Source organism: Haliaeetus leucocephalus, unplaced genomic scaffold, assembly GCF_000737465.1.
Source record: "Haliaeetus leucocephalus isolate CR32 unplaced genomic scaffold, Haliaeetus_leucocephalus-4.0 Scaffold577, whole genome shotgun sequence".
Classification (NCBI taxonomy): domain Eukaryota; kingdom Metazoa; phylum Chordata; class Aves; order Accipitriformes; family Accipitridae; genus Haliaeetus; species Haliaeetus leucocephalus.
In genome coordinates, this window is record NW_010973013.1 from 1,707,005 (window position 1) to 1,721,985 (window position 14,981).

The 14,981-nt window shown below is 50.2% G+C and overlaps 1 protein-coding gene across 1 annotated transcript in view; it reads right to left on the reverse strand.

The window, feature by feature from the left end:
- The window catches only part of ITPKB (inositol-trisphosphate 3-kinase B), a 67,395-nt gene extending 54,387 nt beyond the window's left edge, over nucleotides 1–13,008 (reverse strand). Inside the window, exon 1 of the mRNA XM_010577845.1 lies at nucleotides 12,085–13,008. Within this exon, the coding sequence (XP_010576147.1) occupies nucleotides 12,085–13,008 (924 nt within the window). The remainder of the gene's footprint in view (nucleotides 1–12,084) is intronic.
- Nucleotides 13,009–14,981: the final 1,973 nt, after the last annotated feature.

Here is a 14,981-nt window from a genome sequence, read left to right on the forward strand (position 1 = left end):
CAGCTTCTCTGAAGATTTCTAGATCAGATTTCAGGGCCCCAAGAGTTTGGGTTATTTTTCTAAATGAGGTTCGACACTGCATCTTCCGGAGAAGCTGCCAGTTATCTACAAAACCTACAGCTCTTATTCATTCGATACCACAGGTTTCAGTTTGAATCACAGCAATGTGTGGTTGACCTCAGATTAAACTAAAGTACTTGCTCCATGGCATTAGACTTAAAGGTTGGCCAGCACGGGAGCTGGATGGAGCATGGATTTTTTTACATCAGAGCTCAACCAAAAAAATTGGGGAGAGATGTTCCGGTTGGGCTGAACACAGCTAAAATCATGGGGCTGTGGAAGGAAAACTCCAAAATGTCTCATCTCATTTGGAGCCAAAGCAAAAGGAGGTGTTTCATTTTGTGTTATGTAAGTTCTAAAAAACCTTTTCTTCTTTCAATGTGTTTTAGCGGTGAGGTCAACTTTTAAGTGAAAAATGCCATTTTGAATCAAATCTACATTTCAAATGCTTGCAAAACATAAACAAACCATTCCCAAAATGAAACGGTTCATTCTGAAAGTGTCAGAATGACATGCATTGCTATTTTTAACATCCCTCCCTCTTCCCCCACCTCTGTATTTTTTTCTAGGCCAGAACTATTCAGAAAATGTGTTTGAATTTGTGAATCATTTTGACTCCCCCTCCCCCTTGACATTTGCTGGAAAATTTACTCTCTGCCAAAAAACTGTTCTTCCAGCTCCAGCCATCTCCTACAATCTTCTGTCTTGCTAGGGTTTGTCTGGATGGGGCTGGGGGTCTGACTGCTTTGGGGACACAGCACAGACGGTCCAGAGGAAGAGTGGGCCAGGAGGGCAAACCCCAGCATCTCTCAAGGCAGCAGTGGTCTCTGTGGCATATAGCAGCCCGGCCCTCCACTGTGCCTGCCCTGAAGAAGCCCCGAGACACCCTCTCCTGAGACCAAACAGGGAGTCGGACTCTGACAGAAGCCACCACGCAGAGGGAGTTCCTCATTGGGCTGCAGCTTCCGGATATTAGGGGAGTGCTTTGAGTTTTGGTTCTCTTGGAAAAATCTTGCATTCAACACCAGGCCCCTGAAGGTTAAGGGGGTGTACCATGGGGGCTTGGAGCTGACTCCTATCAAGTTTACGGAAATTTTGGCTTTGGATTCGATGGAAACATGACGGCTCTGGGGCTTGCAATGCAATACAGAAGCTTGATTTTTCACAGCCTGGCAACTAGTAGAACAATTTATGCCTTTGCAATGCGAGTGTAAATGTTACTGCTCTCATTTGTGAATGTTTTGCTCCTACCCTGAAACTTTTAGCAAGTGGAAAACTTGGATCTCTTTCTCTAGGTCCTCACATCCAACCTATCTGTAAGTCTTGCAGATTTTTTCAGGATAACATCCCTAACAGAGTCTTTCCAACCTACCCACCCAACTAAAACTCACCTCCAGGGCTCATCACCTCATATCTCAATTTCACATCTCAATAGTCTTTCCTCTGCAGTCTTGCTCTGCAAAGATCCACCAAACCCACTGCTGAAAGATTGCTTTTCAAGTCTGTCATTGGCCCCTCTGCAGCGCTCCCAGCCTCCATACCTTAACTCCTTCTCCTGAGGTGCAAGTCTAAGCTACTTGGCTTTTCTTTCAAGGCTGTGATTTATTCTATTCCCATCACTTCTTATTTCAGTGCTGAAAGGTCAACTCCTGCGTATGCTCAAGCATGAGATCAGCCTATATTAAACAGGCTCCTCTGAGCTTTCTCCCTTCTGGGAAGAGTTCCCATCCACAAGAACAAACCTGGGATCTGGAACTGCCTTTAAGCTGCCCAAAAGCTCAAAGACCAAATATCAGAGCTGGTTGGGCTGTACACTACAGGGATGGACAAGAACAGACAAGGTGGTATCGTGCTACCTCTGCATTTCCCTCTCATTACCGGCCCAGCACCTGGTCAACGTTATGGTCACTTCCAACCACCTGGACTCCCACGCTGCCTTCCTTGGCTCAAAAAAGCCATTCCAGCAATGAAGGGTAACATGAGAAAACAGAGTCCTGAGGAGAGAGGCCAAGCCTTTTCTCCTTGAGATGAGATGTAGATGAGGGGCTGCTAACGGTGGAGGAGCTGAGCTGTATCCCTGGCTTCAGACCATTTGTTTTAACCTTGCTGTGCAAGGAAGCTTTCACGAGAGCCGGACAACATTAGTTGCTCCCTCCTCCAAGAGAGGGTCTGTTTCAGTTCAGAGCTGCTTTTCAAAAGTTCATCCTGAATGTAAGAGTTTTACACAGCCTTTTTTTCAGCGATGGTACATCTTGCTCAAAAAACTGCGACACACACTGTTTGTGTGTGAAGGTGGCAACGTGACACCCGACAAGGCAATTCTGTTGGCTTTGCAAAAAGATCAAGGTTAGTTCCCACTCTGCTAAAAGTACAGAAGGGAAATACAGGATTTGTCAAGCTGAGAGAGATAAACTGGATTGGGAACATTTTATATACAAATTCCTAGGAGAACATTAAAACAATGGAGCCGGGAAAGCACACTTGTCAGGGTTTTTTCAAACAATGGGTTTCATATATTCTTTTAAAATACACAGTAATTCAGGTGGATAGAGATAAGACACAGTTCTAAAATCTCTTTCCTTTGTTTCCTTTCTGGACGCCCTGGTCTCCACCCCAATAAGACATTCCCACCATGAAACCTCAGGGTGAAGGGCTGTCAGCGCTAAGTAAATACAGCTCCGAGGAGATAATAATTAGCATGCTCTTTCTGAAGCTGCTTGGCAATTGCATTTCCAAGTGCCTCCTACTTCTGTGACCACATGCCTTGCTTTCAAGGCGTATCTATTAATGGCAGCGCGAGACTGCCCGAAGCAGCAGGAATGGGGGTTGCTGCATGGGGGTGCAGCTGTGTGCCAGTCCCCAGCAAGAGCAGGATGAGATGGTGGGACTCAGAGGCCAGCGCAGTGCCAGAAAGCGGCGCCCAGCTCTCCTCCTCCTCATGCTGCCATGACAGGCACCTACCTGGGCAGCAGACACTCGCTGCCGTCTCATGCTCCCATCTGCAACAGCACGCAGAGGTGGAAATACCACCCTGGGGCTTTTCATGGTCACTTTGTGTGGGTACTGAGGGCAGCACAAGGTACAAGGTGATGCTGAACGGGAGCTTCAATGGAGCTAAGCTGATGCTATGCAGGCATGGACCAAAAAAAAAGGAATTGGACTCCATTTCAGAGTTCAAAGAAATGTTTGAACCTGTGGGCACTGATTCAGGCTCATCTCTAATTATATCTCAAGCTCAGCCTTTTAAGCTAGGTCTGTAGTCCTCAGTAAGGGCCACTTTGCAGTTGTTATTTGAGTTCCTTGCCAATCTGTTGTTGGATTTTCCACTTGACATTATTAAGGGATTAAGTTGTTTGTCTCATCATCTTTTATCTGTCCTGTTCAGTTTCCTACAAACAGACTTTAACCAGATCAGAGAAGATAGGAGGAAAAAAAAACCCTAACCCAACACTTTCAAGATATAATCACGGTTCGGGATTTGTCGTTATTATTGTTTAAATTTATTACTTTGGATATGTCAACTTTGCTGACTCCTTTAATCTGGAATGTATTAAAGAAAGCATTAGGCATTACAACATGTCATTGGATTATACTGTCCTGATTCAGCTACAGCTGTGGAAGAAATATATAACAGGAGATCCTGCGGAGTTATACATTTTAGACTTAGATCATCAATTGCCATAGAGAAGATAAAAACAAATGTAGCTGAGCCTGGAAAGAATGTTGCTAAAATTGGAGAAACATTTAATGTGAGTAGCCTAGGGGTGCAATAACTTTGCCTGTAACTTAACAAAACCCACCCACATAAAACATACCAAGAGAGATTGCAGATTGGACTCTCTGATCTGCAGTCTGCCAAAAAAGCAAACCTGACTTTTTTCCCCTTCCTACAGATGCAGGCTTGAATGGTCCCTGCAGAGTGTTAAATATATATTACCGGTTATAGCAACCATACTACATTTGAACATGTTGCTAATTCTCCCCCGGCTGCTCTGTACCTTGCTTGCAGTGGGAGGATGCCCCTGGGTATCGAACAGGGCTTGTGGCTGCCGGCAGAGCAATTCCTATGGTCCACATGGTGAGAAGGAGCTTGCTCACCTCCCCCTCACCCCTGCTCCTCCTCGGCACCCTGGTCTTCTCTCTTTTGAGGGGTATACATGGGCTGCCTCGACCATTGTATTTAAGTACCCATTTAGCGAAAATGTTTTGAATGCGTTTAGCTCAATGCGAAAAAAGCTGTTCCTATGCCTCTCCAAAATGCCTTGTCAAAGTATGGCTGCAATGAACAAGGCTCAGCAGTGAGCTGAAGGCCAGGCTCCACTCCTGCCCTTTTCCCAAGCAGCAGGGATCGGAGATTGTTTAGCGAGAAATGAGAAAAAACCACTCAACCGTAAAATGCACTTTCCCAAAAGTCCCCCCGCAGATCTCTCTGTTCATAAAACTCCTGTCCCCAAAGGCTCTGAAGCACGGTACCTATCAACAGGCAAAACCCCTGCGGGGACCACATTTCTGCTTCATTAATTCAGTTTAACATGGATTTACCACAAGATGTAACTGGATACATGCAGGGGAGAGCAAGGCGAAAAACGATCAAGGACCAAATATGCAGCATGCTCCTGCTGGCTTCAGTGGAGCTACAACAGCTTTTATCAGCATTTTATCTGACCCTAACAAAAGGAGCAAATTGTTTAGCAAAGGAAGAGGGTTCTTTGATTCTATCTTGCTGCAGACAAATTGCCCAAGCAAGGGCAAAGGGACAGGAAGCGAAGGGGGAGGAGGAGGAGGTGATGCTGAAGGTAGGTGCTGCCGTTGTTCAGCCCTCTGCTATCTTCCACTCGGTGCCGCGTTTCTGATGGCCCCTTCTGCAAACACTGACGGGACGGGGGCGAGAGGGTTGGGCCTGCTTCCTGGCATCGCCATCCTACCAAGACATTGTGCTGGTTATTCCTGGTGTTGATATATTGGTCTTCATCCAGGCAAAGCGCAAAGCATTCAGGGGGAGGGAAGGGAGTTTTATGACAGTGAAGACTGCAGGCTGAGACCTCCACTTCGCTTCACACAGTCCAAAAGCCCTACTTTCCAAAACCCCAAGTACAAGTCTTAAAAGTCAAGGATGAAAGCCCGGAAGCCAAGGATGAAACCTGAGGCAAAACTCACATCAGTTCAGCGAGGTCCACACCACAGCAACTGCAGGTGCCGACCTCTCTGCAAATCCAACACGTGAAGCAAAGAGTGAGGAGACAATCTGATTCTGTCCTTCAAATCAAACTCATTAAAACGTCCATCGCTATGTCACTCCAGAGGCCATATGTGTCTTTCAGGGAGACGAGGGATGCTTTACTATTACTTAAAACCGCAACAGTGCTGAACACTAATGCAGTTCCTGTTGTGTAGTGCTGATCAGATAATACACTGTACCGCTTACAAGAAGCCATAAGTGCTAAGCACTTGTTGTTTTACCCCCTAGTTCTCCTTCCAAAGGCAATCCTTATGTTTTGGCTAGCAATAAGTCTTAGATCTGAAAGGAAGAATTGAATTCCTGCTACTAGGCTGTCTCTTTTTCTACATCATTAATGAAAAGAACGTTCTTTACTATAAAAAACTCACTTCTTTCTTCTCACGGCTGAAATGTATGATGACATTGAAATAAATATTGTGAGACGGAAAAGGCTAATATAGGTCTTAGCAGCTTGCAGCAGCTTCAGACTCGTATTGCCTATCTCTGAGAAACTAAGGTCAGAAAATGCCAGCACTCAATCAACAAAACCCATGGCTGACTACGGCAGTGAGGATCTCCACAGGCATGCAGCCATGACAGCAGCTCTGTGGTGGCGAACTCCCACCGTGGCTGGGAAAGAAGCAGCTGCTGTCTAAGTTTTCCAAAAGCCTCCACCAATTCTGAGCATGTTTGTGGCACATACATCCAGAGTGAAACTTGAAGCCGGAGACCCTGAACTTCTGAACATACCCATGCCAACTCATGCTGAAAAGCACTGCTGGGTGATCATCCCTGTTACAGAGTGAATCACATATTTTGCTGCCTAAACACTGATTTAAAAAGCCAAATCAGAGGCACTTGCTTTCCACGCTGGTAGACCTCAGACTGGAGTAGCTTCCTGAACTACTTGCAGCCATTGTGCAGGCTATGCATGACCTGGCTTTTTATGTGTATGAATAAGAATGAAATTTTGATAAATTTTACAGAAGACATTCATAAGTACTTTACAAGCAGATTTCTCTGTCTTAAGCACACTCCTGGGCTAGTCCTCAAGATCCCATCAGAGTCAACAGAGAAGAAAGGTACCTTAGGAGAAGACTTATCCCGAGTAGACCTCCAAAGAGGCTGAGCAAGATGGATTCCATAAAAGGGCCATTTCAAGTGACCCAACAAGTGTGGAAGCCCACACTCCCTGAAAAGTCACATTTGAGAATAGGGATTAGGCTGCGAAGTTACTCACTGATTTGAAAATGTTAACATTTTGTTTTCACTGTCTGCTAAATATTAACATATCTTTCTTAGAAAGCTTGGCTGTGCTTCACTGGAAGAAAGCAGGTCAAATTTACTGCACAAATTTACCTACTGGTATAAACAAAATCATCTCTAACAATTACAGAAGACTAATCTTAGCTGAAGCAACATTTCACATCACACATAGATGCCATTATTTCTCTAGTGAGTTAGAACAGATTTACATGTAAAGAAAACATTAGCTCAGCACTGGCTTTCAGTCATCACATGGCACGCAAGAGCTCAGTGCTGCATTAATATTTTCTTCACATGCAAATCTGTCCTAACACATTATAGAAATAATATGGAAAACATGAGACAGGTGCTGACTACAGTTTGATTGGTTTTTTGTCATTGCAAGGTTATAAAAAGGTAAAGACAAAACCATAAATTTTCCGCTGATCTGGGAACTTCACTCTGCGGACATTCAGCTTAACACCCGAAGGGTCCAACCAGCCAAGCTCTGACATCCTGTGATCCCCATCAAAAGGGGAGGAAACCTGGCTATTTCCAAAGCTGGGGACCCTAAGGATGATGGACCTAATGTTTGTTCTTCTTGCACCTCGGAAATGCTTTGGGCTTTTTCCCCCTTTTTATGAATGTTTTCAGTGTGAAATTGTTTGAGAAACAAAATATGCAAGAGACAACAGCTGTGCCAGCAAGTGAGTTCCCCTATGAAAAGGATCTGCTATGTGCCATGTAATTCCTGCACTGTCAATCATGGAAAATGTGAGCAGAGAAGAAACCCTTCCCAATGAGCTTAAAAGTGCTGATGAAAATGGACTTGAAACAGCACTGTTTGTCTCTCATTGGGTTATGACAGCATCTTCACCTAGCCTCCATGGGTGGGAGCCCATAAAAAAACTGCTTATTCCCCAAGAAGGCCACACGAGTAGGTAGAAGATAAGCTACCAAATAGAGAATGGTGCTTTGTGAACTCCCTGGAGCGCACAGCCTCCATCTACGAAGAGCCTGAAGCTCTGCCCAGCCCACCGGGCATGAGGGGCTCCTGATCTTGTCCCAGCAGACAAAACATGCCATGCTGCCAAGTTTGCTGAGCGTGGTGCTCTGAAAGTGGAAACACAGAGGTGTCCATCTCATTCTCCTCTTCCTCCTAGTGTTCCCACAGCAGGGCTGAAGGAGGCTCCATCCTTTGGCAGCTTACCCGGTGTGCTAAGCACCTTCCGTGGGCAATGATATGCATTACTAGAGTAACAGTCGCTCTTCAGAGCAAGCATGCGGGGCCCTCATATGCTAGACATTATATTGATACTAAATTGGTGATACCACTCACAAGCTCATAAGCTTAGGAGCTTTTAAGACAAACATGGTGGGAGGAAGGAGTAAAATACATAAAAACAGTCAGCATGAAGATATACATTCACGGGGCTTGCATGCATCACCATAGCCATGTGGTCATGGTTTCTGTTACTTTCTGATCACAGTGACAGCTAGGAAAGGGAATGAAAGTGTATTTAACTTGATTGATTTTTATAGGAACAAATCAAGAGTGCTGTTGTCAGCTTATGCCTTGGAACATCTCAAAGAGAAATAAGCAAGGGTCCCACAGGCCCTTGGCTGACACTAACCCTATCTAAACTTGGCTCCTTTCAGAAACGCATTACAGCCATTGTGAGTCAAACAAATAAATCAATTTAAAAAAATCACCTGTCAGCAGCAATGCCATTAGCTTTTTCCAAAAGCTCTTGCCATTTTGCACAGGTTAGTGGAAGTCTCTTATTCTGAGCAAGCTGCTCTGCCTGTTGAAAGGAGCAGCGGTTTCACAATATACTGAGAGTCGCTTGATTACTATTCTGCCGTACGTCCCAGTGTTTTCATTTTCACAGTGGCTGTGGGAAAGTCAGGAAGAGGAACACTGCAGTGTCTTGCACTGTTTTTTCCAGGAGGGTGGGGTTTTTTCCCCTTGACATGTCATTTTTCTATAGTAGGTACTTGCACAATTTCTGCCTTTCCCTCCACTCGCCTGTTGCTTTGTCTCTAGTTGCCAAGGAATTGACAAACTAGGGAATTTAGGTCAATGATGACGACTCATGTAATGACCAGCATTGGAATATCTTTTGCTTAAGGGGCACAGCCAGCTTTCAAGACCGGGGCCAAGCCTCCTGTTGCTGAGTACACCTTAGTCTATCAGCTCTCCCTTGGGAAGAGCAAACAGAGTCCCCGAGGAACAGCAAAACTCATAGACTCGTGTTTTCCCATTGAAGTCAATGGGAGTCACAGGTGAACGCGGCTTATTTTCAGTGTGAAATCCCCCTTAGGGGCCAGGCCGCTGTCTCGGGCTACCTGGGCCACTCAGAGCCTGGAACAGGGAGCACGGTGGGTGAGCAGAGGCACCCGCTCCTTCCCCAAACTGCCCGCGCTGCTGTCGTGGCAGGCGTGTAGCAAGTGCTGCATTGTCAAACCGCAGCATCCCCATCCCAACATGCTGCCTGGACAGGCTGTCCCTCCCACACAGCCTGAGAAGTGTAATCACTCAAGTGCCTTTGAAACCTTGCAAGCATCAATAAACAACTGTGGGGTTTCTCCAACAGCAGCCCACAGTCTGGAGAAAGCCACAGCTGCAAAAGCCCTTACGTGGAGGTTTACTCAGACCTTAAGTGGGCTTGCAGTTAGGCAACAGCAAAAGATCAAATTGCTCTTGCTTCCACTGCACTTCAGAAGCCTGCTATGATGACAGCAGGGTCACTGTATCCCAGCACTGCGCAGCCCACCGGGCACCAGAGCACACCAGGGACAGGCAACATTACTGAGCAAACTATTTCAATAAACAAAGGCAGAGCCCATATCAGCCACTGAGCTGCTCCAGATCACAGAGTCCAAAAAAGTATCCAGACTCCCTCCCTCCCCTTCGCTAGGCAACATCATTTTCTTACTGGCCAATTTGCAGGCCCGACCGCAAACGAAGTTTCCTACCTGAAGTACAAATGGAGGACAAGTCCATGCCAGCCGGAAGGATCTGCCCATTTCCCGGGGATGCCAGGAGGAACTACAAAAGACAGCCGGACATCCCTAACAGATTTGCTAAGCCAGACAAGCCTCCAGAAAGGAAGGGCAGAAGCAAGCCTGCTGTTTATCAAATCTGTAAATATGCTATGTGAGATATACAGTGCAGACCATATCTGCAGCAAGAACTGCTTTCCTGTCGCTTGTCATTACCTCTCCCCCAGGTACAATAGCCCTTCCCCTGTACCAGCAGCACCTGGTGCAGACAGGCAGAGCTCTCTGCCTGCCCAGCATTTATCTACTCAACCCAGAGGAACAAGGTTGGTTTCTGTTGGCCGAGATCTCCCAGAATTTATTTTGACGGAAAAGCATGAGTTGCGAAGAGAGCTTCTCACACATTCTCCCTCATTACACAACTCATTTCCAGACCGTATGCGTTGTTAAAAGGAAACAGTGAGTTCATGAAAACAAATGAGTGTGCAACCTGAGACTGCTTCAGTAGCTGCCTTCTGCTGTCATTTAAAAGATGTTGCCAACCGGTACACAAAGTTGGGTGTTATTTATATGAATCAGCTTTGAATTACTGGGCATTTGCGCACGATCCTGCTGAGAAGTTGACTATAACCTGCCAAAGCCAGTGATCAGCCCTGCACGGGACCTGTGGAGCCCAGCGGAAAGTATCATTGTAAATTAGCCCAGCCACTCCTGCTGAGACGACTCCAGCACTGAAACACAAAATCAAGCGCACCTCCACACGCTGCCTGACACATTTTGGACCAGATCTTCATCTCGTTTAGCTTGGAGTAGTCCCACTGAGCCCAGCAGAGTTACTCTGTTCTTAGACCTGATCTGAGCTCACTCTGATCCAGGCCTTTTGGCAATACAAACGAGCCTTGCCTGTTCACTGCTGAGCCACCAGCCTGGCTGAGCTCGCTGGAGGCCACCGGAGGCTGTGCAGAGTCAGCTTGAGGTTCCAGGAAGCTTTCCACAAGAGCATCAGGCATGATTTTGCCCATCAGCGAACTGTTTTCCGCAGCAAATCAGTGGGATCTGGCACTAGGAACAGTCATTAGTATGGAGAATAGAGCAGAGATTACTACAGCTCATGCACACAGAACCAGGAGAATTTAATCAGCAGAGGGATTGTAGCAGCTCCCAAAGGGAGCAAGCTGATTCATCAGTTGAGAGCCCCAAAATACAAAACTGTCTGCAAACACGATGAGCCACAGACTCATAACTTCATTAACTGTGCTTTTACTCAACTGCTTCTCCATCCTGAGCAGAACTGAGCCTGAGTTCTTGGAACAGGACAAAACAAGTAGAAAAGCAAAGATATTTATGTCAGCCTGCTGAGTGTTTTACAAACCACAGTCTGTCAGTTCTTCATGAGTTTCATACCTTCACTTTAGATGCTTCCCTGTACCGGTTTTCCTCGTGTCATTGAGCTTAGCAAGAGTTTCGCTATCATGTGTCTACAGAAAGTTAAACATAGTGAACCACATCACTGAAAGTTGACAAGCCTTTATCAAACTCCTTAAAATTAAGGAGCCACTGGGTTGCCCTGTATTTTTCAGGGTCTGTCAGTGTGAGGCTCCAGTGCTGAGCCCAAATCAATGTAATGTCTCACAGCCAGAGGATGGGAGAGCCCACATGATGGTTGGAGAACCTTGTGATTGGCACCCTGGGGTAAAGTGGTCCAAAGCCCTCTGGATAAATGGTGTGGCAGCTCAGAGAAAAGCAAAGCACACTTTGTGTGGAGCATTCAGACATGGAATGAACTCCCCAAGTGACGCAAGATATCCCAGGAGTGTCTGCCTTTGGAGAGCACCCCAAAGCCCTCCTGTCCGAGGAGATTTTTCTGCTCTGAGGGTAATACAACACTGATGCTTTCTCTTACCTGAAGACTCCCAACCAGCCCCACAACAAACAAAGATCCAGAAACAAATGAACTTAATATCAATACCTAATAAATACGTGCTTACCTAAAATATAAGATACTCTACAAGCAAAAAGTTTTATTTAAAAGGGGAATTACCAGAAATTCTAGAGATTTTTGCTTCCATGTGAAAGTCACACAGACACTATGGTGATGGGCATCAGTATAAATTTTAACAGACAGTTGGCCCACACAGTTTCGACTCCAAGGAGGAAATAAATTCTCCTTTAGGCTCATGTAAATCATGGGAAACCTCCAGCACCCAGGGAACCTGTGCTGAGGGAAAGCTGAGGCTCGTAACCACGTCAGCAGAAGGCTGCAGTCCGTGGGTGCATGTTAAGCATGCCAGCGGGCAGGCTGCAGCGCCGGGGAAGCTCTGCAAGGACTGTGCACAGTGGGATGGGTACTGCTACTCTCCCCTGCGAGCAGAGGATTTTCAGACTAGGAACAGGGATAAGCTTTTCACGGGAGGAAAAGCAAGCACCACTGAGCAAATGGGAAGTTTCTCTGCAGACCTCTGCTGCGACAAACCTCTGCCCTCCCGCTGCAGCTGTGCCTTGGAGGGGGAACGCTGCCAGTGCTTGCCCCACCTCCCCAGGTCTGGTGCAAGACTCACCACTCGGGGCTTCTGCTGGTCCAGGGTCTGCAGGAAGGCCGGTGTCTGGTCCAGGGTGCGCTCAGGGTCGCTGGAGATGTCCTCCTCGGACTCCTCCCAGGATGAGGAGAAGCCAGTGGAAGAGGCTGAGGACGATGACAGCTTCCGGACGGGCAGGCTGCCGGGGGGCACGGCGCCCGCCTCCTCCTCCGGGCCCCCCAGGTCCGTGACGATGACGGCGGGAATGCTCCCGCCGATGGCTGGGCACTGGCCCTCAAGTCCTGTGGGGGCCACCACCACCTCGCCTTGCCGTGGTGCAGGCCCTGACGGCTCCGGGGGGGGGCTGCTGCCCTCCACCAGCCCCACAGCTGGGACCACCATCACCACCGACCTCCCCAGGGGCTCTGCAGTGCTCGGCCAGACCTGCACCCCAGCAACATCGGGGGCCTCACTCTCCCCGTAGGCTCGCGGCCGGGGTCCGCTTCCAAGTCCCACCACCGGCGCCACAGGGCTGGCGGGCCGGGACCGGGATGGCCGGGGGCTCCGCGGCGGCTGGGCGGCAGAGCTGTGCGCCTGGATGTGTGCCTCGAAGAGCCCCACTTTCTGGTTCACCTGGACGTTGTGCAGCTCCCGCTGAAGTTGCCACGCTGTGGGGGGTCCTGGCTGCCCCTCTTCGCCCCGGCTGCCCCGCCGACCCCTGGGGCTGCCTGGCTGCCGCGGGGGCTCCTCGAGCGGCGGGAAGAGGAAAGCGGGGCCACGGCGCGGGGAGCGGGGTGGCACAGGGGCCGGGCTGAAGGCAGGGAGCGGGCGGCAGCTGCCGGGTGTCTCCGGGCCCCTGGGCAGCACTTGTCCGGGAGGAGGCGGCGTCTTGCTCCCTCCGCTTGTCACCTCGCTGTTGCTATTCATCATCACCAAGCTATTGAGCGCATAGCAGTACACGGCCATAGTAGTCAGCCGGGGCGCACAGGGGGGCCGCCGCCACTGCCGCCTCAGCGCTCAGGCTCTGCAGCGCTGCTGAGGGTCTCTCCACGCTGGGACCAGCAGCATCGCCGGGAAGCAGCAGGGGAGCTGGGCTGGACCTGGCCCGCAGCTCCATAAAACGGGACGGCTGCGGGGGGAAGAGAGGGAGAGAGAAAGGCAAGCAGTGAGAGTAGCTCTGCGTCCCCCCTAAGCTCACCCTCCAGCTGTGCACACAGCTGGCCGGACTCTTCCCTTCCTATGTGCCCCCCCCAGTCCCTGCACACACCTGCATGCAGCCTTAGCATGCCACCCCTGGGGACACGGCCCATCCTGGTTGTCAGAAGGGTCTGAGCCAAGAGGAAATCAGGTTTGGGGCTGTTTCCCCTCTTTCCTGCCTTCCCTGCCCCCTCTCCAGGTTGCCTGTCGATGCAGCCACAGCAGCCGTGTCCAAGAGGACATACAGTCAGCAGCCGTTCCCACAACTGAATTAGGGAGTTATGGCCAACTGGTGTGAGCTGAAAGTTGGCAGCTTTCAAGTTTTGGCCCCAAAAGCTAACATTTTCTGAAGAAAGGGAAAAACTCCAAACAGCTTAAATTTGCCACATTCCGGTTTGCCCCCTACAACCAAGACCAAGTCTCAGGCATGGATTTCTGTTCAATGATACATGTGAAGGCTCCCTGCTTGCCCAGTTTTGTACAGTATGGGTCCACATCTCCACCACTCCCCTAACTTACCATGTGCAACAGCATGGCCTCACGCATTTTCACACGTGCCCTGTCTAAACGTGCCTCCCTTGTGCACGTCTGCCTTCTGGGGCATCAACGGCTGCAACTGCCTCCAAGTCATAGCCCGCATGCAGAAAGGTGTGGTGGTGTTTGCCCTGTTGTGAGTGTGAGCGTGTATGCATGTGAGAGAGACTCTGCTTTTGTAGGTGGCTCTCTGTGCCCCTCTGTACTTCAGCGCGCCTTCCGTCATGTCTGTTAGCTCCATGTCCCACCGGACTTGCAATCCCCATCCCATGCTGGCGCATGGGAACCCATGAGATCCACACAAATGCGCTGCCTACATGAGCGTGCAGGCTTGTTTACACGCGTGCATGCTGACTCTGGCTATGGGTGTACACGTCTTCGGAAGCACTTGTGTGCGATGCTGTCAGTGGTACCCCTGTGCGTCCCCCTTTGAGGCTCCTGGCAGGTAAAGTGCCCGCAGGTCTAAGCACAGTCCCCAGTGACTGTGTGACCAAAAGGCTCCCCATCCCTTCAGGCGCTGCTCGGAGACGGCGTGAGGCTCAGCAGAGCCCAGACAACCCCTCTTTGCAGGGATCCCCGGCGCTGCAACGCCCCTAGCACTCTGGCTCAGGTGCGAAACCGAGCACCGGCACACGGTTCTCGACCAGATTTTGGGTACGGGACAGCCTGCTTGGGGCAAGGGCAGGGTGCGGGACAGCCCGCTCGGCTCCGGGGCAGCAGCCAACCCCTCTGCTCGCCCCCCCACCTCGCCCCTTTCTCCCCGCGGTCCCCGGCGCGGCTGCTCGGGGGGGTATCCCGGCGGAGGGGGCGGCCGCGCCCGTCCCCTTCGTCCCGTCCCCCTCGTCCCGTCCCCTTCGTCCCCGCTTACCTGGGAGTAAGGTCCGCGCCCGCCCTCAGTGCGCTCCGCCCGGCAGCGCCCGCCGGCGCCGGCGGCCGCAGGGCGCTGCAGAAAGCATCTCCGCGGGCGCGGTGCACGGCCGGGAGTCCTGCTCTCTCCGCGGATTCAAACGGCTTTCCTCGCCCCGCGGTGGGGCAGGGCGAGGCGGGGAGGCAACGGGGTGGGGGGGAAAGCGCCGGGCTCTCCCCTTCCGCGCTTCGGCGGCGGAGGCTGCGCGGGCGGCTCCGCGCTCCGGCCAGGTCCGCGCCGCGGCCCCGGCGCCCGCTCCCGGTGCGGCTGGGGAGGCGGGGGGGGGGGGGGGGGGGGGGGG